Genomic DNA, 27,491 nt, shown 5'->3' on the forward strand with positions numbered 1-27,491 from the left:
TGGAAGATGGTGTGGATAGCTCTGGAGCATCGACACCTAATCCTCAGTCGACCCCAGCTGGTGGTGCATCAACATCGATGCCTGTGGTAGCAGTGACCGTTCCGAATGCAGAGCCCGAACGTGCTGGGGCTGTTCATGCATATATTGGTCCTGTTGTTCCTGATTTTGAATGCGATGCCGGACCGGATCGAGTTGAGAATGCACTGTTTGACGATGATTCAGATGAGGAGCCTGTCGATATTGGTGGGGATAGTGATGATGATATTCCAAGAGGTGGACATTCAGCCCATGGAGGTTTCAGTTCTGAAACACAAGAGTACCCTCCCCACCTCTCTTCTTTGAACTTGGAAGCCGTCGGCTAACAGCAGAATGTAGATGCAACATTCGATGGGCAGGGGATGCATGATGGGACACCTATGACTGAATTTCAGATTGGCCAATCTTTCCAGAGTAAAGAGGAAGTCGTGTTGAGTGTAAAAGATTACAGTATTCGGCGTGGAGTTGAGTACAAGGTTATGGAGTCCGACAATCTGAAATACCAAGGGAGATGCAAGGAGTTTGGTAACGGGTGCACGTGGTTGATTCGGATAGTCATGCGGAAAAGGAAGAGCACATGGGAAGTTAGGAGGTACAACGATCCGCACACGTGTATGGCCACATCGATATCAAGCGACCACAAGCAGCTTGATTATCATGTCATCTGTGCGAGAATCTATCCGTTGGTTCGAGCTGATGTGTCAGTGTCGATCAAGGTGTTGCAAGAGGCAACGGAGGCGACTTATGGATTCCGGCCTAGTTATCGGAAGGTGTGGTTGGCGAAGCAGAAGGCAGTAGCGCAAATATATGGCGATTGGGAGGAGTCATATGCTGATCTGCCTCGGTGGATCCTTGGGGTCACATGCACGATGGAAGGTTCCGTTGCTCTACTAAAGACGTCCCCGGTTAGGGTGGGTGACCAAGTTGATGAAGATAGAGTCTACTTTCATCGGATGTTTTGGACATTCCCTCCGTGTATTGAGGCATTCCGCCACTGTAAGCCGCTCGTAAGCATCGACGGAACACACCTCTATGGCAAGTATGGCGGGACATTGTTGTTGGCGATCGCTCAGGATGGTAACTCGAATATTTTGCCTGTTGCATTTGCACTCGTGGAGGGGGAGAATGCAGAGTCTTGGTCGTACTTTCTTTCGAACCTTAGAAGGCATGTCACTCCACAGGAAGGTATTCTCGTGATATCCAATAGACACAACGGCATCAAGGCTGCACTAGAGTCTCCCGATAGTGGTTGGCAACCTCCACATGCTTATCGGGCATTTTGTATTCTCCGAAAGGCATGTGGAACGTATGCGTCTCAGGACACCACCTCTCAACGAACGCACTAACCAGTGGCTCATCCAACCAGAACCATTGGTTGTTTAGCCTGGCCAAATGGTACAATCCAGCCCTCTCTAAATACGGGATGATCCTATCATGCAAGGGCATATTCTGTTGCTGTCTCACACTGTATATACACCTAGTGAGCTACACATAACAACAAAGATATACAGAGTCCAATTAAATTCTCCTATCCTTAAAAAATTTGCCATAACTAACCGGAATAAATATATTAAACCATCAACAAATTCGCCTAAATAAAAAAAAATTCCCTAGTCACGATAGGAAAAATAACAACACACATACTTTAATAAATAACAGCCAGAAATGTTAAAATATTATAAAGCTTTAAAATTTAAAACTTCATATCATACAAATACCCTAACCAAACTAAAATAATTCACTAACGTCAACTATCCCTTTCCCTAACCAGTGAACTAACATCCTAGCATGCGAAGCCTAATTTCAAACTAGAGGGAATATTCTATAAATTCTAATTCGTCTACTTAACCTACCATTTGCTGACTAACATATGCAAAGCCTAGAAAAAAATAAATGTTAACTAACCTCGTCCCCAATAGAACCGGCAATATGCGCAACACCGTTCAGTCGGTACAGGGTCCTGCCTGCCATGATAACTCGCCAGAAGTCGCCGCTGAGATACCTCGGACCCGCTCACAACTTGCTCTGACATCTCTCTAGAATTTTCTCTCTCTAAAAAACTTCACAAACCATCTAAATGCATAATCTGCGGCTACAACCACGGTTTATATAGGCAAAGCAGCACACGTAAACCGCTACTGGCAGTAGCGGTTTACACTCACACACACACACACGTAAACCGCTACTGCCAGTAGCGGTTTACACTCACACACACACGCACGTAAACCGCTGCTGGCAGCAGCAGTTTACACTCACACACTCACACACATAAACCGCGGCTGGTTGTAGCGGTTTATGCACACCTGTAAACCGCTACTGCCAGTAGCGGTTTACATAAAATAGTGAAACAATGCATTTGCGTATTGAATTTGAAAACAATGTATTTGCGTAATATTGAGGGTCAAACAATTTAGATGCGTAAATTGCCCCTGTAAATATCTATTCTATTATATAAAAATTAAATTTTTGCACTTAATGATAAAACTGTCGTGGCATGTTTCTGATGGTGTTTTTTATTTATTTCTTTTAACTCATTAAATTCAATTTATTATAATTTCTATCAATCAATTAATTGTAATTCAAATTGAATGATTATTTTGTTACGAAATTATTATTTTCTAATCTATTTATGGGCAATACATATATTAATTATAATTGTAAATTAAGCTATTTTACATTAAATGACTTATATAACGGTCATCTCATTTATTATCATAAATGCTGAATTAAATAAGTCATTATTACTTTTGATTTAAAATTAAATGAGAATAAAAACAGAGATACTATTTTATTTGACCTTTCGGATTTAATGGGTGTCACACTCAAATATAAATAGTGACTTCCAGATTTTGGTCTCCAACACATCAAAGCCACATTCGTAACTCTTTTTCCATAAGAGGAATTGCGATTCAACTCTATCAGGGATACAGAAGGTTTTCAAAGAACAAGGGAATGGTCTGAATTTACACGAATTCTAAATGTTCAAACTTACAATGTTGTTTCAGTTATGGTTGTCGTTACGAGAATGACTCTAATCTATACGTGTCTAAGGACTAGAATGTAACACCCTAACTTTCAGTACGTCATGATCGTACCAAAAGTGAGGCGTTACTGACCTGTTTTTCGTATATTTAATACTAAGCCTTTAGTTCGATTTCCTGTTTCAATTTTTAAGAAAAAGCTGAAAAGTTTTGTTTCTATTAATTAAAATCATATATCAAAGATCTCCAAGCAATACTAGTCACATAGTTCGTAAGAATAATAAATATCATACAAAAGAATTCAAATGAAACTCAGATACAACTCCTATCCCTCTGTATAAAATAAAATCTTAACTAACAAAGGCGAGGAAATTCTAGAAAAGCGACTCAACATATAAACTTAACTCAAATAAGACTAATAATCGCCCGCAGTTTCAAACTGAGTCTTTGAACCTGTGTCATTGAAAGGGTGGAAGATTTTGGGGTGAGAACAAACCACGCGTTTTCAGTAGGAAATGAGAATTCCGTAAGAGTAATGAAATAAAATGCAAATAATTAACTTTACTCAATAAAACTATATTTTTATCTAACCTTTTGAAAATAAATTTTTACTATTACTTTATATAATTAATTACCTTCTTTAAATTTTCGAACTTAAAGACAAATCTCAATCATAACCTCAGTTCTCAGTCACCTCAATACACAAACTAATAGCACGGGAAACAGATCAACACACAAACAAATAGCAATAAGACAAACAGCACAATCACAGAGAGACAAGATAAGCAAACACAATCAAATGCAAATGTGCAAACAATGATGATTCATGTCTAGTCCTATCGCAGGTAATGAGCTCATTTGTCGGTTTCGACCCGCACCCGACGCAATCCGATTCGCAAGTCAGATAAGGCATTCCAGCGACATAACCTCTACAAATTTTTACTTCTTGCAGGCGCTGATTCTCCAGCTAAAGTATGTGTCACTTTTTCTGGAAGCCATTCCATACACACAGGCATCTTCGCACAATCATTCACACATAAAACTCACGGCCTCCAGTGAGCGTTACGTATCACCGTCCTCACTGAACCGTCTCTATTGTGTCAAGTAAGCGTTATGTATCGTTGTCCTCACTAAACACTTAGCACTAAGACCCAACAACACTCAATATCTTTTCAATCACTACTCTCTGCTCTTCGATGGGGGTTACGATTCTCTCTTTCTCTCTCGGTCACTCTTTCTCTCTATTGCTCACCGAATGAGCAGGGGCGAAGCTAGACAATATTTAGTAGGGGGACAATATTTTTTTAGTTTTTTTATTTTAATTAAAAATAATAACTTAGACTTAGAATTAACTTTTTATAAGATAACTGAACATATCGTATATTAAAATAATTAAACACAAATATCTCAAAATTAATTTTAAATATTATAAATATAGGTTGTTACATACTTGCTTTTAGAATTTTTAAATACTATTTAATTTCTTTTTAAACGTTTTCTGCAAAATTATTTTAAAAATGTATTATACTTCATGTAAATAATTTAAATCACAACCATAACTTATGCAATGAAAAAATTAATAATAATATTATTAGAGTTGAAATAAGTTAAAATTTATAATTTACATAGACAATTGAGCTCAACGTTTTTTCCTTGATTCAAAGTCATCTATTATTGAGAATTTACATAGATAATAAAATAAACTTTATGCAACTTGACTAAACTCAATTTATTTTATTTTTTGTAAATCAATAATATCAATGTCACAAACAATTAATAATGAGAAAAAATTAAAAATAATACAAGGATAGCATTATAATTACATGATCATCATCTTCAATTTTTTTTAAAACCTAAATTATTATTATAAGATTATAAACTAGATAAATAAATAAATATATAAATTATTAAAAAATAAATAAAAAAATAACTTATAAAAAAAAGAAGAATGAGAGATGATAATGAAAAATAAAGACTACTTATTATTTTTTAAGTTGTAATAATAATAATAATATAGAATGATGTTTTATTTTCTAATTGAAAAAAGAGGAAAAAATAAAAGAAGTAATTTATTGGCTTGTTGTTACTGCTCTTTCAAATTCTTTATTTTTAATATAAATTAAGATTTTTTTAACTAAACATATAGTTCATAACCTAAATAACACACAATTTTTCAATTATTCTTTGCTGCATTAAATGAGAATTAAGAACAATCATATATTTTTTAAAAAGAGGGAGACCAGACATTATTTTAAAAAAAGGAAGTATTCTTTTATTTTTTATTATATTTATAAACAAATTTTTTTCTTTTGGGGGTCACTGTTTCCCCTATTTTATAAGTAGCTTCGCCCCTGCGAATGAGCTTAGCTAGATGATGATGATGTTTAATGTGATGAAAATGGTCAGGTGGCATGCTTTAGTATGTTCCACGGTTTATGCTTTAAATATGCTTTTGTTTCCTTATGGCATTTGATTATATATATATATATATATATATATATATATATATATATATATATATATCATTGCAAGTACAATCTCGTAATATTTTTCTTGCTTTTCTTTGTTCTTTTAATGCACCGCCGAATGGACTAGGAATAATAATGACGATATAACAATGATAGTAATACTAATAGTAATAACACTAGCGATAATAATAACGTATTATTGATAATAATTGTTCGGTAGGTCGGGTACCGGACGGATCGGGTTGGTATGTTGGTTGGTAATGGGGTCTCGTCTCGTTATGAACTGCCGGTCTGGTGTAGGCGGGATCCCGAGTATTTCTTGTAGAGAGGGGGAGTGTCATCTGCAAAGACACTCTGACGCTCTAGTCAGTAATGTGCAAGCGAAAAGGGGGGAGAGTGATGTGTGACGTACCTTGGGGGAAGGGTAAAACCTTCCCCTTATATACTGTGTCAGAGGTGGGCCCTACAAGGACAGGCCCACTTTTTCCGAGACGTTCTCCCACAATCGTAAGTGAGCTGTCTGGGACGCGTGTCCGGGTCGGTTGCGGGGCGCCTCACCCTTGACTGTCCGGGTCGGGTGGCGCTCGGGTCGGGCCGACCCGTGGAGGGTTTGGGCTAGGTCGTAACAGTGCCTGATGAGCAGATAATTTATACGCTTTTTGACATTGTTTTTAGTATGTTTTTAGTAGGATCTAGTTACTTTTAGGGATGTTTTTAATAGATTTTGTGTTAAATTCACATTTCTGGACTTTACTATGAGTTTGTGTGTTTTTCTGTGATTTCAGGTATTTTCTGGCTGAAATTGAGGGACTTGAGCAGAAATCAGATTCAGAGGTTGAAGAAGGACTGCTGATGCTGTTGGATTCTGACCTCCCTGCACTCAGTAAATTTTCTGGAGCTACAGAACTTGAAATGGCGCGCTTCCAATTGCGTTGGAAAGTAGACATCCAGGGCTTTCCAGAAATATATAATAGTCCATACTTTGGCCAAGAATTGACGACGTAAACTGGCGTTCAACGCCAGCCTTCTGCCCAAATCTGGCGTCCAGCGCCAGATAAGGATCCAAAACCAGAGTTGAACACCCAAACTGGCACAAAAACTGGCGTTCAACTCCACAAATGGCCTCTGCACGTGCAACACTTAAGCTCAGCCCAAACACACACCAAGTGGGCCCCGGAAGTGGATTTATACATCAAATACTTACTCATGTAAACCCTAGTAGCTAGTTTATTATAAATAGGACCTCTTACTATTGTATTAGGCGTCTTTTTGACCATCTTTTGATCATCTTAGGATCTTAGGATCATCTTTGAATGCATTGTTCTTAGATCAAGGGGGCTGGCCATCTCGGCCATGCCTGGACCTATCACTTATGTATTTTTAACGGTAGAGTTTCTACACTCCATAGATTAAGGTGTGGAGCTCTGCTGTTCCTCAAAGATTAATGCAAAGTACTCCTGTTTTCTATTCAATTCTTCTTATTTCGCTTCTAAGATATCCATTCGCACCCAAGAACGTGATGAAGGTGATGATTATGTGTGACGCTCATCATCCTTCTCCCTTATGAACGCGTGCCTGACAAACACTTCTGTTCTACATGAATCAAGCTAGAATGAGTATCTCTTAGATCTCCTAACCAGAATCTTCGTGGTGTAAGCTAGAATGATGGCGGCATTCAAGAGAATCCGGAAAGTCTAAACCTTGTCTGTGGTATTCCGAGCAGGATTCAATGATTGAATGACTGTGACGAGCTTCAAACTCGCGAGTGCTGGGCGTTAGTGACAGACGCAAAAGGAGGGTGAATCCTATTCCAGCATGATCGAGAATCGACAGATGAATAGCCGTGCCGTGACAGGGTGCGTGAGCATATTATTCACTGAGAGGAGGGGATGTAGCCACTGACAACGGTGATGCCCTTGCATAAAGCCAGCCATGGAAAGGAGTGAGACTGACTGGATGAAGATAGCAGGAAAGCAGAGGTTCAGAGGGACGAAAAGCATCTCCATTCGCTTATCTGAAATTCCTACCAATGATTTACATAAGTATCTCTATCCCTATTTTATATAATATTCGAAAACACCATTATCACTTTATATCTGCCTGACTGAGATTTACAAGGTGACCATAGCTTGCTTCATACCAACAATCTCCGTGGGATTCGACCCTTACTCACGTAAGGTATTACTTGGACGACCCAGTGCACTTGCTGGTTAGTTGTATCGAAGTTGTGACAATTATGAATTAAGATCAGAGCACCAAGCTCTGGAGCCATTACCAGGATTTGTTCGAGCCTGGAGATCACAATTTCGTGCACCAAGTTTTTGGCGCCGTTGCCGGGGATTGTTTGAGTTTGGACAACTGACGGCTCATCTTGTTGCTCAGATTGGGTAACTTTCTTTTCGTTTTCTTTTCAAAAATATTTTCAAAAATCTCTCATCTGTTTTCGAAAAAAAAATAAAAATGTTTTCAAAAATTTTATTCAAGATTTTTAAGAATGAATTCTAGTGTTTCATGAAGCATGTAAAGCCTGGCTGGCTGTAAAGCCATGTCTAAATTTATTTGGACTGAGGCTTGCAATTTGCTATCAAGAGCAAGCTAGTTGTTGCTAATCCACCTGCTGCTGATCCATGATCACCTGCTGAAGCTTGGTTGGCCATTGGCCATGTCTAGTGTTTTGGACCGGAGCTTTCTTTGAAAGCTTGGCTGGCTAGTGAGCCATGTCTAATTCCTGGACTGAAGCTTTAGACTAACATGGCAAGATTCCTGGAATTCATATTAAAAACTTTGGAATCCTTATTTTCCTTTTTCAAATTAATTTTCGAAAAAAAAAAATACAAAAAAATTAGAAAATTATAAAAATCAAAAATATTTTTCTGTTTCTTGTTTGAGTCTTGAGTCAGATCATAAGTTTGGTGTCAATTGCATATGCATCTTGCATTTTTCGAAAATATCATGCATTCATAGTGTTCTTCATGATCTTCAAGTTGTTCTTGGTAAGTCTTCTTGTTTGATCTTGATGATTTTTTGTTTTGTGTCTTTTCATGTTTATCATATGCATTCTTGAATTTTTTAGCGTCTAAGCATTAAAGAATTCTAAGTTTGGTGTCTTGCATGTTCTCTTTGCATTAAAAATTTTTCAAAAATATGTTCTTGATGTTCATCATGTTCTTCATAGTGTTCTTGGTGTTCATCTTGACATTCATAGCATTCATGCATGCATTCATTGTTTTGATCTAAAAATTTCATGCATTGCACCCTTTTAGTGTTTTTCTCTTGCATCATAAAAATTCAAAAATAAAAAAAAAAATATCTTTCCCTTTTTCTCTCATCAAATTCGAAAATTTGGATTGACTTTTTCAAAAAATTTTAAAATCAAATTGTTTCTTATGAGTCAAATCAAATTTTCAATTTGAAAATCTTATCTTTTTCAAAATCTTTTTCAAAAATCAAATCTTTTTCAAAAATTTTTAGTTATTTTCGAAAATTCCAAAAATGTTTTTCAAAAATGTTTTTCTTATTTTTAAATCAAATTTTCGAAAATAACATAATCAATTAATGTTTTGATTCAAAAATTTGAAGTTTGTTACTTGCTTGTTAAGAAAGATTCAAACTTTGAGTTCTAGAATCATATCTTGTGATTTCTTATGAATCAAGTCATTAATTGAGATTTTAAAAATCAAATCTTTTTCAAAACTAATTTTATCATATCTTTTCAAAAATATCTTCTTATCTTATCTTTTTCAAAAATATCTTTTCAAAATATCTTCTCTAACTTCCCAACTTCTTATCTTTTCAAATTTGTTTCAACTAACTAACTAACTTTTTGTTTGTTTCTTAACTTTTTCAAAACTACCTAACTAACTCTCTCTCTCTAATTTTCGAAAATATCTCCCCTCTTTTTCAAAATTTCTTTTTAATTTATTAATTATTTTAATTTTTAAATCTTAATTTTCGAAAATTACTAACATTTTTTCAAAAACCATTTTCAAAAATCACTAACTCCTTTTCAAAAATAATTTTTGAAAATTCCCTCCTTCTCTCTCATTCTATTCTATTTATTCATTCATTAACTAACATCTCTTCCTCACATCATCACCAAATTCGAACCCCCTACTCTATCTGTGTTCGAATTTCTTCTTCTTTTCTTCTACTAACAATAAGGAACCTCTTTACTGTGACATAGAGGATTCCTCTTCTTTTCTTGTTCTCTTCTCTTTCTTATGAGCAGGGACAGAGAAAAAGGCATTCTTGTTGAAGCTGATCCAGAACCTGAAAGGACTCTGAAAAGGAAATTAAGAGAAGCTAAATTACAACAATCCAGAGACAACTTGATTGAAAATTTCGAACAAGTAAAGGAGATGGCAGCCGAACCCAACAACAATGCAAGGAGAATGCTTGGTGACTTTACTGCACCCAATTCCAATTTACATGGAAGAAGCATCTCCATTCCTGCCATTGGAGCAAACAACTTTGAGCTGAAACCTCAACTAGTTTCTCTGATGCAGCAGAACTGCAAGTTTCATGGACTTCCATCTGAAGATCCTTTTCAGTTCTTAACTGAATTCTTGCAGATATGTGATACTGTTAAGACTAATGGAGTAGATCCTGAAGTCTACAGGCTCATGCTTTTCCCTTTTGCTGTAAGAGACAGAGCTAGATTATGGTTGGATTCTCAACCCAAAGACAGCCTGAACTCTTGGGATAAGCTGGTCACGGCTTTCTTAGCCAAGTACTTTCCTCCTCAAAAGCTGAGCAAGCTTAGAGCTGATGTTCAAACCTTCAGACAGAAAGAAGGTGAATCCCTCTATGAAGCTTGGGAAAGATACAAACAGTTGACCAAAAAGTGTCCTTCTGACATGCTTTCAGAATGGACCATCTTGGATATATTCTATGATGGTTTATCTGAGCTATCAAAGATGTCACTGGACACTTCTGCAGGTGGATCCATTCACCTAAAGAAAACGCCTGCAGAAGCTCAAGAACTCATTGACATGGTTGCTAATAACCAGTTCATGTACACTTCTGAAAGGAATCCTGTGAATAATGGGACGCCTATGAAGAAGGGAGTTCTTGAAGTTGATACTCTGAATGCCATATTGGCTCAGAATAAAATATTGACTCAGCAAGTCAATATGATCTCTCAGAGTCTGCATGGAATGCAAGCTGCATCCAACAGTACTCAAGAGGCATCTTCTGAAGAAGAAGCTTATGATCCTGAGAACCCTGCAATAGCAGAGGTAAATTACTTAGGTGAACCTTATGGAAACACCTATAACTCAACATGGAGAAATCATCCAAATTTCTCATGGAAGGATCAAAAGCCCCAACAAGGCTTTAATAATGGTGGAAGAAACAGGTTTAACAATAATAAACCTTTTCCATCATCCACTCAGCAACAGACAGAGAACTCTGAACAAAATGCTTCTAATTTAGCAAATCTAGTCTCTGATCTATCTAAGGCCACTGTAAGTTTCATGAATGAAACAAGGTCTTCCATTAGAAATCTGGAAGCACAAGTGGGCCAGCTGAGTAAAAGGATCACTGAAATCCCTCCTAGTACTTTCCCAAGCAATACAGAAGAGAACCCAAAAGGAGAGTGCAAGGCCATTGACATAAGCGCCATGGCCGAACCTGTGAGGAGAGGAGAGGACGTGAATCCCAAGGAGGAAGACCTCCTGGGACGTCCAGTGACCAATAAGGAGCTTCCCTCTGAGGAACCAAAAGACTCTGAGGCTCATCTAGAGACCATAGAGATTCCATTGAACCTCCTTATGCCCTTCATGAGCTCTGATGAGTATTCCTCTTCTGAAGAGAATGAGGATGTTACTGAAGAGCAAACTGCCAAGTTTCTTGGTACAATCATGAAGCTGAATGCCAAATTGTTTGGCATTGATGCTTGGGAAGTTGAACCTCCCTTGTTCATCAATGAACTAAGTGATCTGGATCAACTGACATTGCCTCAGAAGAGACAGGATCTTGGAAAGTTCATAATACCCTGTACCATAGGCACCATGATCTTTAAGGCTCTGTGTGACCTTGGTTCAGGAATAAACCTCATGCCCCTCTCTGTAATAGAGAAACTGGGAATCTATGGGGTGCAAGCTGCTAAAATCTCACTGGAGATGGCAGACAGCTCAAGAAAACAAGCTTATGGACAAGTAGAAGATGTATTAGTAAAGGTTGAGGGCCTTTACATACCTACTGATTTCATAGTCCTGGATACTGGAAAGGAAGAGGATGAATCCATCATCCTAGGAAGACCTTTCCTGGCCACAACAAGAGCTGTGATTGATGTTGACAGAGGTGAAATATTCCTTCAATGGAATGAGAACTCCCTTGTGTTTAAAACTCAAGGATCTCCCTCTGCAACCATGGAGAGGAAGCAGAAAAAGCTTCTCTCCAAGCAGAGTCAACCAGAGCCCCCACAATCAAACTCTAAGTTTGGTGTTGGGAGGCCACAACCAAACTCTAAGTTTGGTGTTGAACTCCCATATCCAAACTCTAAGTTTGGTGTTGGAGAGTCTCAACAAAGCTCTGCACATCTGTGAGGCTCCATGAGAGCCCACTGTCAAGCTATTGACATTAAAGAAGCGCTTGTTGGGAGGCAACCCAATGTTTATCTAATTCTTATTTTTATTGTTTTTCATGTTTTCTTAGGTTCATGATCATGTGGAGTCACAAAATAAACAAAAAAATCAAAAACGGAATCAAAAACAGCAGAAGAAAAATCACACCCTGGAGGAGCATCTGTCTGGCGTTCAAACGCCAGAACAGAGCATAGTTCTGGCGCTGAACGCCCAGAATGGGAGCATCCTGGCGCTGAACGCCCAGAACAAGCATGGTTCTGGTGTTCAACGCCAGAAATGGCAGCAAAGGGGCGTTGAACGCCCAAAATGGGCACCAACCTGGCGCTGAACGCCCAGAGTTGTGTGCAAGGGCATTTTACATGCCTAAATTGGTGCAGGGATGTAAATGCCTTGACACCTCAGGATCTGTGGATCCCACAGGATCCCCACCTACCTCATCATCTCTCTTTCCATTCATGATCATCCCTTCTATTTTCCATTTACCACTCACATCCTTACACCCACTTACCTTCAAAATTCAACATCTCTTCCCCACCCAATCCCACCCATATGGCCGAATACACACAGCCATCCATCTCCTCCATATCTTCTTCTTCTTCTATTCTTTCTTCTTTTGCTCGAGGGCGAGCAACATTCTAAGTTTGGTGTGGTAAAAGCATAGCTTTTTTGTTTTTTCCATAACCATTGACGGAACCTAAGGCCAAAGAAACCTCTAGAAAGAGGAAAGGGAAGACAAAAGCTTCCATCAAGGGTCTATAGCTCAGTGGTAGAACATTTGACTGCAAATCAAGAGATCCCTGAGATACCTCAGGGGATACATTTTCTTCCACACAATTATTGGAAGCAACTAAGGGTGGAACATCAAGAGCACTCCATCATCCTTCATGAAATCAGAAAAGATCTAAAAGCAATGAAGGAGGAGCAACAAAGACAAGGAAGAGACATAGAAGAGCTCAAGGACATCATTGGTTCCTCAAGAAGGAAACGCAACCATTACTAAGGTGGATTCATTCCTTGTTCTTATTTCTTCTGTTTTTCATTTTCTATGTTATGTGCTTATCTGTGTTTGTGTCCTCATTACATGATCATTAGTAGTTAGTAACTATGTCTTAAAGTTATAAATGTCCTATGAATCCATCACCTCTCTTAAATGAAAAATGTTTTAATTCAAAAGAACAAGAAGTACATGAGTTTCGAATTTATCCTTGAACTTAGTTTAATTATATTGATGTGGTGACAATGCTTCTTGTTTTCTGAATGTATGCTTGAACAGTGCATATGTCTTTTGAAGTTGTTGCTTAAGAATGTTAAATATGTTGGCTCTTGAAAGAATGATGACTAGGAGACATGTTATTTGATAATCTGAAAAATCATAAAAATGATTCTTGAAGCAAGAAAAAGCAGCAAAGAACAAAGCTTGCAAAAAAAAAAAAAAGGCGAAAAAAAAATATAGAAAGAAAAAGAAAAAGCAAGTAGAAAAAGCCAAAGCTCTTAAAACCAAGAGGCAAGAGCAAAAAGCCAATAACCCTTAAAACCAAAAGGCAAGGGAAATAAAAAGGATCCCAAGGCTTTGAGCATCAGTGGATAGGAGGGCCTAAAGGAATAAAATCCTGGTCTAAGCGGCTAAACCAAGCTGTCCCTAACCATGTGCTTGTGGCGTGTAGGTGTCAAGTGAAAACTTGAGACTGAGCGGTTAAAGTCAAGGTCCAAAGCAAAAAAAAGAGTGTGCTTAAGAACCCTGGACACCTCTAATTGGGGACTTTAGCAAAGCTGAGTCACAATCTGAAAAGGTTCACCCAATTATGTGTCTGTGGCATTTATGTATCCGGTGGTAATACTGGAAAACAAAGTGCTTAGGGCCACGGCCAAGACTCATAAAGAAGCTGTGTTCAAGAATCATCATACTGAACTAGGAGAGTCAATAACACTATTCGAAATCTGAAGTTCCTATAGATGCCAATCATTCTGAACCTCAATGGATAAAGTGAGATGCCAAAACTATTCAAGAGGCAAAAAGCTATAAGTCCCGCTCATATGATTGAAGCTCTGTTTCATTGATAGTTTGGAATTTATAGTATATTCTCTTCTTTTTATCCTATTTGATTTTCAGTTGCTTGGGGACAAGCAACAATTTAAGTTTGGTGTTGTGATGAGCGGATAATTTATACGCTTTTTGACATTGTTTTTAGTATGTTTTTAGTAGGATCTAGTTACTTTTAGGGATGTTTTTAATAGATTTTATGTTAAATTCACATTTCTGGACTTTACTATGAGTTTGTGTGTTTTTCTGTGATTTCAGGTATTTTCTGGCTGAAATTGAGGGACTTGAGCAGAAATCAGATTCAGAGGTTGAAGAAGGATTGCTGATGCTGTTGGATTCTGACCTCCCTGCACTCAAAGTGGATTTTCTGGAGCTACAGAACTCGAAATGGCGCGCTTCTAACTGCGTTGGAAAGTAGACATCCAGGGCTTTCCAGCAATATATAATAGTCCATACTTTGGCCAAGAATTGATGACGTAAACTGGCGTTCAACGCCAGCCTTCTGCCCAAATCTGGTGTCCAGCGCCAGATAAGGATCCAAAACCAGAGTTGAACGCCCAAACTGGCACAGAAACTGGCGTTCAACTCCACAAATGGCCTCTGCACGTGCAACACTTAAGCTCAGCCCAAACACACACCAAGTGGGCCCCGGAAGTGGATTTATACATCAAATACTTACTCATGTAAACCCTAGTAGCTAGTTTATTATAAATAGGACCTCTTACTATTGTATTAGGCGTCTTTTTGACCATCTTTTGATCATCTTAGGATCTTAGGATCATCTTTGAATGCATTGTTCTTAGATCAAGGGGGCTGGCCATCTCGGCCATGCCTGGACCTATCACTTATGTATTTTTAACGGTAGAGTTTCTACACTCCATAGATTAAGGTGTGGAGCTCTGCTGTTCCTCAAAGATTAATGCAAAGTACTCCTGTTTTCTATTCAATTCTTCTTATTTCGCTTCTAAGATATCCATTCGCACCCAAGAACGTGATGAAGGTGATGATTATGTGTGACGCTCATCATCCTTCTCCCTTATGAACGCGTGCCTGACAAACACTTCTGTTCTACATGAATCAAGCTAGAATAAGTATCTCTTAGATCTCTTAACCAGAATCTTCGTGGTGTAAGCTAGAATGATGGCGGCATTCAAGAGAATCCAGAAAGTTTAAACCTTGTCTGTGGTATTCCGAGTAGGATTCAATGATTGAATGACTGTGACGAGCTTCAAACTCGCGAGTGCTGGGCGTTAGTGACAGACGCAAAAGGAGGGTGAATCCTATTCCAGCATGATCGAGAACCGACAGATGAATAGCCGTGCCGTGACAGGGTGCGTGAGCATATTATTCACTGAGAGGAGGGGATGTAGCCACTGACAACGGTGATGCCCTTGCATAAAGCCAGCCATGGAAAGGAGTGAGACTGACTGGATGAAGATAGCAGGAAAGCAGAGGTTCAAAGGGACGAAAAGCATCTCCATTCGCTTATCTGAAATTCCTACCAATGATTTACATAAGTATCTCTATCCCTATTTTATATAATATTCGAAAACACCATTATCACTTTATATCTGCCTGACTGAGATTTACAAGGTGACCATAGCTTGCTTCATACCAACAATCTCCGTGGGATTCGACCCTTACTCACGTAAGGTATTACTTGGACGACCCAGTGCACTTGCTGGTTAGTTGTATCGAAGTTGTGACAATTATGAATTAAGATCAGAGCACCAAGCTCTGGAGCCATTACCAGGATTTGTTCGAGCCTGGAGATCACAATTTCGTGCACCAGTGCCCCACGCGCCAGTGATAGTCGTGGGAGCTATTAGTGGCATGTTATTTCATGTTCCATTCATCGTCGTCAGGTCGGCCGCCCGTGGGAGGGACATGCCCCCTGCGCGCGTGTCTCTTGGTTGTTGAGGCAACCGTTCGTCGCTTCGTTTTTCGCACTGAGCATTAAATGCTCATAATGGGTTGCAAAACCCCATGCGTAAATACTATTTTGCCCCCAAGTCTTTCGCGCTTCCTGAGTGGCAGTTTTAAACAGTTTGCCTCAACTTTTTTCCCCTTTCCACTCCTGTTTCTTCCATCTCCCTGCTATCTCCCTCTTCTTTCAAAAATTTCAGAGCGTTGTTGCAGTATCCTCGTGCATCTTCCCTTCATCCTTCTCAGTTTTCGCAACAAATTCAGGTAATCATTGGACCTCTTTCTTTTCTGCTTTGTTGTTGTACGCTTGTTGTTTGTATTTGCTTTGTGTTCTTGCTGTCTTGTTTGGTTTTTGTTGCTAGATGACCTTTTAGTGCTAGGTAGATGTGTTAGGGGAGGGGTACCATTCCAGGGTAGGTTTTTAGGTGGCTTGCGTGATAGGTGTAGCTTTGGCCATGCTTGATCTTAACTGTTGAATAGGATGGACATAGTTTCTGGGTTTTTTCTGGACTCCCGACCTCATAGACTAATGGAGTGGTACCCCCACTGTAGGTATGCCTCGCGTTGTCTCCCGGGCTTCTGTTTCCGCCGCAAACTATGACCCCTGCGCCTAGGTGACCTCAGATGTGAAGGACTCGCCGAACCAGATGGATCTGGAGGAGTTGACGGAGTTTCGACAAGCCGGGTACCTGTGCGGGGGGACAGATGAGGAGGCCAATTACGAGACCTTCGTTCCTGCCCCCAACGAGCGATTGTATGAGATTAATTTCCGTTCTCCCCGGGTCGCCGACTGGATTTGGTTTTACAGAGCCATGTTCACTCAGGTTGGCGTTCGCCTACCATTTTCTGATTTTCAGATGTCACTTCTTAATCGGATATCCGTGTCGCCATCGCAACTCCATCCGAACAGCTGGGCTTCTATCCGCTGTTTCGAGATGGTTTGTGAATATCTCGAGCTGCCGACGTCAGTGGATGTCTTCCTCTTCTTCTTCAACCTTACCAACCCCTCCAAACAAGGGAAGGCGAGGAAAGGGTTCCTGTCCTTCCGGTCTGCCCAAGGCCGGAGGATATTTGGCCTGTTCGAGGACTCTTATCATGGGTTCAAGGACAAATTCTTCAAAGTTCGTCTCGTTAAAGGTTGCCATCCCTTTTGGTTATTGTTAGAGGGGGAACGCCTCATCCCGACTTATTGGAGCTTTGAGGCGGGGTCTAATTCTTTCATTAAGGTGACCTACAAGGGAATGTCCCCTGTAAATAAGAAGATTGCCGATGTGCTGTTTGCTCTTTTTGGAAAGAACCCCGTGAACCCCCACCTCCTTATGGGTGAACGGGAGTCCGCCAGGAATTATATTTGTGAGATGTTCTGTCTTGTGCTTTTGCATTGTTTGTTGTTTAATTTGTTCTCCCCGACTTCACGACTAACGTATTTGTTTCTCTGCTGTAGTGGAGATGTCTGCTTCGGTGACCGGGCTTGAAAATTTAGTCAAGACCTTCTTGGAGGATAGCGATGAGGAGAAGGCTGACGAGAAGGATGCCGGGAAACCGGAGGGCCCTTCCGGGGAGAAGGAGGATCAGGCTGTGCCCTCTCCCCAGGACACCGCAATGTCCGAAAAGAATCCGACCGCGGCGCAGGCTTCCCCTATTCCCGAAGAGGCGGCCGTTGTTGGTCATTCGTCCTCTACCCGCCAAGAAGATGACGATGTGGAAACTGTTCATACTCCTAAGAGGCTGAGGGCCTCCGCCAGCCCGGAAGGAACCTTCACCGTGATGGAAAGAAATTTTGATGCCGGGACTTTTATTGACTCCCAGCTGATCCCTGGCACGGAGGAGCACTTCCTTGGCACCGACTTGGCGGGGCAGGCGAGGTGGATGTATCAAACACTTCTTCGCGGAGCTGTGATAGCCCGGAAGGCCGAGTTTGAGTTGTCGGGTATGCAGGCGTTGCGAAGGAAGCTTGATACTGCTGCCAAAGCCAACAACGAGTTCAAAGTTCAGGTCGAAAAGCTTCAGGAACAACTGGCCGCGGCGGAGAGGGGGCGCAAGGATGCCGAGGAGAAGGCTGCGTCTTTTAAGGAAAAAATGAATGCCTCCGACGCCACCGTCTCCCGTCTAACCGAGCGGGAGATGACTCTAGAGAGCCAGCTTAACGCCGCGCAAGGTCGTGTGGTCGCTGTGGAGAAGGTGCGCAACCCGGCCGTCTCGTCGGCTAAGGCTGCGCGAGCCGAGGTGGAAGAGTTAAAAAGGAAATATAAGACGGTCAGGGAGCAGGGAAAGAACGCAATCTTTATGACCGAAGAGGCTCTCAAGGCCCAGGTAAAGATCGTGGTCCCAGAATTTGATACGTCGGCTATTGGAGTCTTCAAAACAATCCAGGACGGCAAGATTGTTGATATGCCTCGAAAATGAGCTCTTGTAACTTTGTGTTTTTGTGTGGTTTTGTAAGATACTTGTTATAACTGTTGAGACCTTTGCTACTTTGTAGTGGTCGCCTGGTCGGCCTTTTATTATCGCCTTTATTTTGTTTGTTTAGTAGCACCTATGTTTTGTTACCATTTTTCTGGTGTGGACTTATTGTTTGTGTCCGTTTTGCCGTTTATGTTGGTAACGGTTGGAACCGTCTTGGTCGTGTTATCGCGGCCGTTAGTCATGGCTATGATCCGACTGGCTCCCGGGGTGATCGGTCCCGGATTGCCGTTGAAGAATGCGATTGTGTGGAATACGTATTGGGAAATAGTAGATGAAAGAATTTAGACAAGTAAAAATTAGTCGTTAGCCAAACAAATTCGTGAACATGGAAGGTACTTGATAAAGATAAATAGCTAAGAATTAACGCGTGAATAGAGTAAGCATCTATTGGCTCATCAGGCCGCTTGGCCGGTGTGCTCAAGTTACGAATAGAATCTCCTTAGGTTACCTGCATTCCACGTTCTTGGGATTTCTTTGCCGTTGAGTCTCTCTAGCTTGTAGGCGCCTTTGCCAAGCACTTCTTTGATTCTGTAGGGACCTTCCCAGTTTGCCGCCAGCTTTCCTTCTCCTGGGGTCGGTAAATCGACGTCGTTGCGTCGCAGGACAAGGTCTCTTTCCTCAAATTCCCTCCTGAGGACTTTAGTGTTGTAGCGCAGAGCTATTCTTTGTTTCAGTGCTGTTTCTGACAAGTGGGTCATCTCTCTGGTCTTGTCCACCAGGTCCTTTTCCACTGCTTCGTCTACTCCTGCGAGAAGTAGTCGTGGACTCGGTTCGCCAATTTCCACAGGTATCACCGCGTCGACCCCGTATGTTAGGAGAAAGGGGGTTTTCCCCGTGGAGCTTTGCTCGGTTGTCCGGTAGGACCAGAGGACCGAAGCGAGCTCGTCGGCCCATGCGCCTTTCTTGTTGTCTAAGCGCTTCTTGAGGCCTAGTAGGATGACTTTGTTTGCAGACTCCACTTGTCCATTCGTCTGGGGATGTTCAACTGAGGAAAACTTTTGTTTTATCCCCAGGCCGGTGAGGAATTCCGTAAACTTCTTGTCAGTGAATTGCGTCCCATTATCCGAAATGACGACCTCCGGGATGTCGAAACGAGTTATCACCTGTCTCCACATGAACTTCCTGCAATTGGATGAGGATATGCTGGCTAGTGGTTCAGCCTCTATCCATTTGGTATAGTAGTCAATGGTAACTATGAGATATTTAACTTGTCCTGGGCCGACCAGGAAGGGCCCTAAGAGGTCGACTCCCTATTGAGCGAAAGGTCGGGTAGACGTCAGTAGGCTCAGCTCGGAAGCCGGCGCTTTGTGGAAGTTGGCGTTCTCTTAGCACCTGACACATTTCTTCACGAATTCCTTGGAGTCTTTCATCATCGATGGCCAGTAATACCCAGGTCGGATGAGCTTTCTCGCTAGGGCTTTGCCCCCGATGTGGTGACCACAGCACCCCTCGCGGACCTCTCTGAGTACGTAGTCCGTTTGGTCGGGATGCAGGCACTTCAGTAAGGGCTGGCTGAGTCCCTTTTTAAACAGTTGACCTTGTATGATCAAATATTTGGCCGCCTCCCTTCTCAACGCTTTAGCTGCCTTCTCGTCGTCAGGGAGTTTGCCGTTTTCCAGGAAATCAGTGATGGGGTCCATCCAAGAGGGGCCTATCTTTGTCATGTGAAGGGTGACTGCTGGTTCTTTTATCATGCCTTGAATGAGAGTACGGTTGCCGAATCCCGGTTTCGTGCTCGCTAGCTTGGATAGGAGGTCTGCCCGTGTGTTCCTCTCCCTCAGAACGTGCTGGATCGTGACCTCCTCGAATTGTTTGCTCAACTCTTTAACCCTCTCCAAGTACTTTTGCAACAGCGGGTCTCTGGTTTGGTAGCTTCTATTCACTTGCGAGGTAATGACCTGCGAGTCACTACACACTTCCAGCCTCGTAGCCCCGACTTCCCAAGCTAGGATTAAGCCGCCCAAGAGGGCCTCGTACACCACTTGGTTGTTCGATACGGGTAACTCAAACTTGATTGATTGTTCATATATGACCCCTGCAGGGCTTTCCAGAATGATCCCAGCACCTCCGGACGTTTGGTTGGAGGCCCCGTCCACATGAAGCCTCCAGCGTGTGCCCGTTTCCTCGGTTGGATCCCCCGTTACTTCCACCAGGAAGTCTACCATTGCTTGCGCCTTAATTGCATGTCGGGGCTCATATCGCAAGTCATACTGAGACAGTTCAATGGCCCAAGTCATCATTCTTCCCGCTAGGTCAGGTTTTTGGAGCACCTGACGAATTCCCTGGTCCGTTCTCACGACCACCTGGTGGCCTTGGAAGTATTGTCGTAGTCTACGGGAAGAGGTCAGGAGTGCCAGTGCCAGCTTCTCTAATTTGCTGTATCTCAGTTCCGCTCCTTGCAGTGCTCTACTCACAAAGAAAATTGGTTGTTGAGCATTTCCTTCTTCCCGCACCAGAACCGCTGCCAGCGCTTCCTCCGTTATGGCTAGGTACAGGTAGAGTGGTTCTCCGACCTCGGGCTTCCCGAGTACAGGTGGTGTTGCAAGGATCTCTTTGAAATGATTGAATGCTTCCTCGCACGCCGGGGTCCATTCGAACGCTATCCCCTTTCTCATCAAGTTGAAGAAAGGCAGGGCTTTCGCTGCCGATGCTCCGAGGAAGTGTGATAGTGCGATGAGCCTTCCTGCTAGCCTCTGAACGTCTTTGACACTGCACGGGCTTTTCATTTGGAGTATCGCTTGACACTTTTCAGGGTTGGCTTCCACCCCCTCTGGGTTATCATAAATCCTAAGAACTTTCCAGCCTCCATGGCAAAGGCACACTTGAGTGGGTTGAGCCTCATGCCGTGTTGTCGGAGGGCCGCGGACACATTTCTCACGTCGATTAGGAGGTCCTCAGGCCGGGTGGTCTTTGCAAGGATATCATCCACGTAGACTTCCACCGTCTTGCCTATGAGGTCGCTGAATATCTTGTTCATCAACCTTTGGTATGTGGCCCCCGCGTTCTTCAGGCCAAACGGAATTACCTTGTAGCAATAGATCCCTCACGGCGTTATGAATGCTGTTTTCTCTTCGTCTGGCCGGTGCATCGGTATCTAATTGTAGCCGGAATAAGCATCCATAAAGCTCAGATACCGGTATCCCGCCGCCGCGTCGACGAGCGCATCAATATTGGGTAGAGGGTAGCAATCCTTGGGACATGCTTTGTTGAGATCGAAGTAATCCACACACATCCTCCATCTCCCATTGTGCTTTCTTACCAGAACTACATTCGACAGCCAGGTTGAGTAGTCTAGTTCTCGGATAAATCCCGCTTCGAGGAGGCTGGCTGTCTGCCTGGCCACCTCCTCTGCTCTTTTCTGTGACATCTTCCTTCTCCTTTGAGCCACCGGTCTGGCCTCCGGCCTGACGACCAAATAATGTGACATTAGTTGGGGTCTATCCCCGGCATGTCGGCTGGTGTCCAAGCAAACAGATCACCATTGGCCCTGATCATTTTCACTAGAGGTTCTTTCAATTCATGTGGGAGGTTTCTGTTCACGAATGTGAACTTTTCCTCTATGTCCCCGACCCTAAACTTTTCCAGGTTCCCCTCCAGTTCGGGTCTGGGCTTGTCGTTGACTCTAGCATCCAGGTCGGCGAGGAACACCCCTGATGCTTCTTTATATTTCTTTCTTAAGGAGAGACTGCCATTGTCGCAAGCGACTACCATTTTCAAGTCTCCCTTTATGGATCCCACAGATCCGTCATCAGCGACGAACTTCATTACTAGCATCTTCGTACTGATCACTGCCCTGAGATCGTTAATGATTTTCCTCCCTAGAATAACGTTGTAGGCCGTGGAGTCTCGTAGGACTACGAACTCAGCCATTATCGATCTTCGCCCCTGTCCTTGTCCTATGGAGACCGGCAGGGAGATTATCCCATCCGGCTTGATGAAGTGGTCGCCTAGCCCTACAACACCGTACTGGTGAGTCTTTAGGTCGGCATCCCGTACGCCCAAGGTGTCGAACACGTTGCGGAACATAATATTCGAGTCTGCCCCATTATCCACAAGGATCCGCTTGATGAGGCCAGTTCCCACTCTGGCCGTGATGACCATGGGAGGGTTTTCGGCAACCTCATCAAACCATTGGTCTTCCGGACCGAACGATATGGATGGAAGCCTTTTGGCGCTTCGCATGGAAGACGAGGAAACCACCAGGACTTTGGAATCTTTCTTGTGTGCCGACTTCGACCTCAGAGCCGCATTCCTTGTTGTTACCACGTTCACTATGGTAAGGCCATGGTCGTTGTCCTCCGGCTCTTGACGTCGCTTTACTGAGCGGGTCTTGTCTTCTCCTTCACGATCGCGATCTCGTCTCCTCGGCTCCCTGATGAGGTGGGAGAATTCGGCTAGTTTTCCGTCCCGGATTGCTTATTCCAGCGCATCCTTCAGGTCGAAGCAGTCCTGTGTCTTGTGTCCATAGCCCTTATGATAGTCACAATAAAGGCTCTTGTTCCCTCCGGTTCGGTCCTTCAGAGGTCGAGGCTTTGACAATATTCCCTTCTTGGCTATCTGTTGATAAACTTCTATGATGGGGACAGTGAGGGGAGTGTAATTGGTAAACTTCCTGACTCGAGGGAACGGCCTGGGTGCCTTGCTCGGACCACCATCTCTGGTGTGTTCCTTTTTCCTTTCTCTGCTACCGTGCTGCCGGGGTTGATTGTAGGAGGGCTGCCGCTTGTTGGCAGCCACGACTTGACTGACTTCTTCATCATTAATGTATTCCCTGGCTACATTTTGGATCTCCTTCATTATCCACACCTGCTTCGTGGTGAGGTGCTTTCTAAAGTCCTCGTTTTGGAGCCCGTTCGTCAAACACAGACTAGCTACTGAGTCGGTTAGCCCGTCGATCTCTAAGCACTCGTTGTTAAACCGATCTAGATATTTTTTGGTCGGCTCGCCGGACCTCTGAGTTACCCCGAGCAAATTGATTGGGTGTTTTACCTTTGCGATTCTGGTTGTAAATTGGGCCAGAAAAGCGTGGCTGATGTCTGAAAACCTAGCCACCGAGCCCTGCGGGAGGCTGTTGAACCACCGTATCGCTGGCCCCGCCAAGGTGACCGGGGAAGCGTGGCACCTCACCTCATCTCCAACTCCTTCCAGGTTTATCCTGGCCTCGAAGGTCGTCAGGTGTTCCTGGGGGTCTTGGGTTCCGTCATACCTCATGTCAGTCGGCTTATCAAAGTGCTTTGGTAGCCGGACCTCGAGGATGGAACGATGAAAGGGGGTCGCGCCCATTATCACGGGCCGGCGTGTTCTCTTGGGCCGTTATCCTCCGCCTTCTCGTTCTCGCTCTATTCTCCTTGGCCTTTCTCTTCCGTCTTCACGATCTCGCTCTATAGCGCTTGTTTCAGGTCGGGTGTATATCACGGGGTCCCGACGTCTTTTGGGGCGCTCCTCTTCCTCCCAGGCACTTTCAGATTCAGACCGTGGGCTACGTGTACGCCGGGAATGACTTCTCTGAGGAGTTCTTCCCCGTGCCATGGGAGAATGGCATTCGGTTGGTTCGGGCGTTCGTTGACGGCGCTCTCGATATGCCAGCTGGCACTCCAGGTTTTGCATCATATAGCGCAATTCCTGTATCATCCTGGCGCTGTTGCTGCCTGTTCCCCCAAAGGGGCGTCTCTCCTGGGATCGTGTAGCCCGCTCGATACGTCGGGGAGGGGACCTCGTCCGCTCCCAGGGAGAGGCGACAGAGGCTGCCCCCTCGGGGTCCGTTCCGTGGCCATGGTCTCCTGGACCTTGTACGATGTCCATTTGGGCCAATCCCCACAGACGGCGCCAATGTTCGGTAGGTCAGATACCGGACGGTTCGGAAGGATCTTCGGGTCGATCGGTGGGGTGTGGCCTGGATTCAAGTCGCGAAGGGTGAAACTGGAGTAACCGACGTCCCGAGCTTTTCGTGTGGAGGGCGTGTCACCTGCAAAGACACTCCGACGCTCTAGTCAGTTTGAGTGTGCAGGCGAAAAAGGGATAAAGTGATGTGTGTCGTACCTCGGGGGAGGGGTAGGACCCTCCCCATATATACTGTGTCAGAAGTGGGTCCCGCAAAGGGAGACCCACCTTCCTCGAAGCTTCCTGATACAGCTGTGGTGGAGAGCTGTCAAGGACGCGTGTCCGGGTCGGTGGTTGAGCTGCTCATGCCCGACAGTTCAGGTTGGGTGGTCAACAGGTTGGGCCAGCTCGCAAACGGTCTGGGCCAGGCCGTAACAAATATTATTTAAGTAATTTATTTCTATTATTAGTATTTAATTAAATTAGTTTTAGAGAAATTTAAATTGTTGACTCAATTTATATATTATGATTATTCTTTTTGAATTTATTATTTTTATATTTTTTAATATAAAATTTCTTTTTTTCTGATTTTTAAGTTTCTTTTCTTTCTTGGATATATGTATTACTTTTTTTTCTTTTTATATTTCATATTAGTAATGTAATTATTAAGAAAAATGTATTTTAAAAAAATATTAAAACATCACTATTTTAAAAAAAATGAAAGATACGTGAAAAAAAGAAAAACGAAAAATTAAAACATCACTATTAAGAAAAAAACTGTTAATATGCGTATGAATGGGGTTAGAATTGAGGAATATATATAGATATATAAAATAAAAAATTATTCAACGATTGTAGAATAAAAAATAATCATATATATTAAACGAAATAATTATAACAAAAAAATTAATATATGTAATTTAAATATTTTTAATAACCGGTAACATAGAGTTTAACAAAATATAATTCATATATTTTTTATTTATGTATATGTATTGAATTATTTATGTATATGTATATATATTAAGAAAAACTACCGTGTGTGTATATATATATATATATATATATATATATATATATATATATATATAAGAGTAGAGAGGATTCTTGAGCTTTCAAGTATTTGATGATCTTGAATGAGTAAGGCCTTTGGTATTTATAGACCCTAAATGATTACTGTTTGGGTACTATTTGCCGACAGTACTGTTTGCTTTTACTGTTTGAAATATTCTAGATACTCTTTGTTCATATGTATTGGTTTTGCCTTTGTTAGTATATCTTTTTCATTAAACCCATCTTCATAGGGTAAAGATATTTCATGTAATTTTCTATGCTGAAAAGTTGTGGGATTTAGAGTATATATATATATATATATATAGAATTATTTAACAAAATTAATATATAAGGATATGGAAAGTTCTATCCAAATTTGACAAGAACAAGACAACTTATATATAAATGGTTCTCATGGATAATAAGGTAAGTTGATTATTTTTCGTGATTCTTTCAAGTGATGCTAGGTCCATTTTATAAATATTTTTTGTTCATATTTTAAGTTTATTTGATAAGTAAACCCTTGCACGAATAAAAAACAGTGCGATTTTATAGATTTATAAGTGCTAATAACCTTTATATTTAATTTGTTTTATAGTGTGATAATAGCCAATATATTTGGTGGTGGATTTAACTATTTCTATATTATTTATGATCACATTCAGTATATATGTCTGATTTATTGAAGAAAGTAAATTATTAAAACCAATTAATAACTATTTTAGATTTAATCCAATTAACATTAGATTAAAAAAAATAAACAATGCATAACATGTTACTTTTTTATTAATCAAATTATTATAATTCAAAATAATTTTTAAAAAATAATTTAAAATTATAATTTCAATCTTATCACGTGCATGACACAGGTAATTACACTTGTTTATTCACCCTCCATCTGCTACCTACACCCACTCTGCGTCTCATAGTCCCCTCTCTCCTCATAGTCGGCGACTCGGCGGTAACCATCTGGCGACCAAGTAACCAAAACCTCAGCACCGCCGCCCCCTCCTGAAGCAGCGCCATCCTCCTTTCGCGGTCAGCGATGTCCCGCCCTCCCGGAGCAGCGCCGCCCCACTCTGCCGTCAGAGCCTCACCGCGAATATAACTCCTTTCCTTCCCCTCACGTAACCGTGTCGCTGACGTTGCCGCAGACTCCAGCCGATGCCGCCACGGGTTCCCGCATACGCCGCCAAAAGCTCAACGACGCCGATATTTGAATTCACCGTGTGAATATGGTAGATGTAACGCACGCGTGTTTAAAGACAATATCAAATCAAACACTCAATTGCTTATTTTTTTTATTCTCACTCATGTCTTCTCATCTGTTTAAGTTTTTTATTTTTTATTTTTTGTTTCTCCACTTTTATGGTTACATCAAATCATAAAACTCATGTGTCAAATTATACATTTTTATTAATAAAAATTAAATTATTGGATGATCATAGTTATTTTTTCTGTTTATCATCTTTTTCTTCTATTTTAACAATCAATTTAGGATGGTCATTTTAGTAGGTATGCGAATGGTTATTTTAATTTTTATGTAGATGATTATTTTGATTGGATTGGGTTTAGTTATATAAAATTAAAATATATTAGATGTTCAATTCATTAGGTATGCAGATGATTATTTGTATCATTAGGTGGATGGTTATTTTTACTAAGGGTGAGTGGCGTGTGACAAGCCAAGCAGCGATGGTGAAATGAGATGATTATTGATGAAGGTGGGGTGGCCGCCAGTTGAAAAAGAAGAGAGTATTGGAGTGAAATGCTTTAGTAAATTAGGATTTCAGATGGTTATTTTTTTAAAATAAGTAACTAAATTTTTTTAAAATTTAAAATTTGAAATTTGAAATTTGGGGATTTAAAATTTGAAATTTGAAATTTGATGTGAAATAACTCAATGATAGTTTTTGAATTTAGGTAATATGTGAAGTGATTTTTGTTATTTATCTTTATTAGACTAAATAACCACGCCATTATACATATGGTCAAGATTCTTTTTGGCTCCCTAGCAGAATAAATATAAAATATATAATAAATTAAATTATATATATATATAAATATATAATAACTGATTTTTTATATACAAATACTATTTTTTATTCTATAA

General features: G+C 41.5%; 2 protein-coding genes and 1 non-coding gene across 3 annotated transcripts; 1 reads left to right on the forward strand and 2 right to left on the reverse strand.

Moving 5' to 3' along the window:
• Positions 1 to 416: 416 nt before the first annotated feature.
• Positions 417 to 1,382, forward strand: LOC112756587 (uncharacterized). The gene has a single exon (XM_025805206.1). The coding sequence runs from the start codon at positions 417 to 419 to the stop codon at positions 1,380 to 1,382; it is 966 nt and encodes a 321-aa protein (XP_025660991.1).
• An 8,857-nt stretch (positions 1,383 to 10,239) lies between these two features.
• On the reverse strand, positions 10,240 to 10,347 carry LOC112760864 (small nucleolar RNA R71). The gene has a single exon (XR_003181282.1). It is a non-coding gene; the product is annotated as a small nucleolar RNA R71 (small nucleolar RNA).
• A 12,574-nt stretch (positions 10,348 to 22,921) lies between these two features.
• LOC112756589 (uncharacterized) lies at positions 22,922 to 23,788 on the reverse strand. Its single transcript, XM_025805209.1, has one exon. It carries the CDS (start codon positions 23,786 to 23,788, stop codon positions 22,922 to 22,924), a length of 867 nt encoding a protein of 288 aa, XP_025660994.1.
• Between the last annotated feature and the right edge of the window lie 3,703 nt (positions 23,789 to 27,491).

The sequence above is a fragment of the Arachis hypogaea genome, chromosome 16 (assembly GCF_003086295.3).
Source record: "Arachis hypogaea cultivar Tifrunner chromosome 16, arahy.Tifrunner.gnm2.J5K5, whole genome shotgun sequence".
Lineage (NCBI taxonomy): Eukaryota > Viridiplantae > Streptophyta > Magnoliopsida > Fabales > Fabaceae > Arachis > Arachis hypogaea.

Bases quoted from the DNA above. Each gene is read 5' to 3' on its own strand.
- LOC112756587 (XM_025805206.1), top strand. From the start codon at position 417: ATGACTGAATTTCAGATTGGCCAATCTTTCCAGAGTAAAGAGGAAGTC.
- LOC112756589 (XM_025805209.1), bottom strand. From the start codon at position 23,788: ATGGGCGCGACCCCCTTTCATCGTTCCATCCTCGAGGTCCGGCTACCA.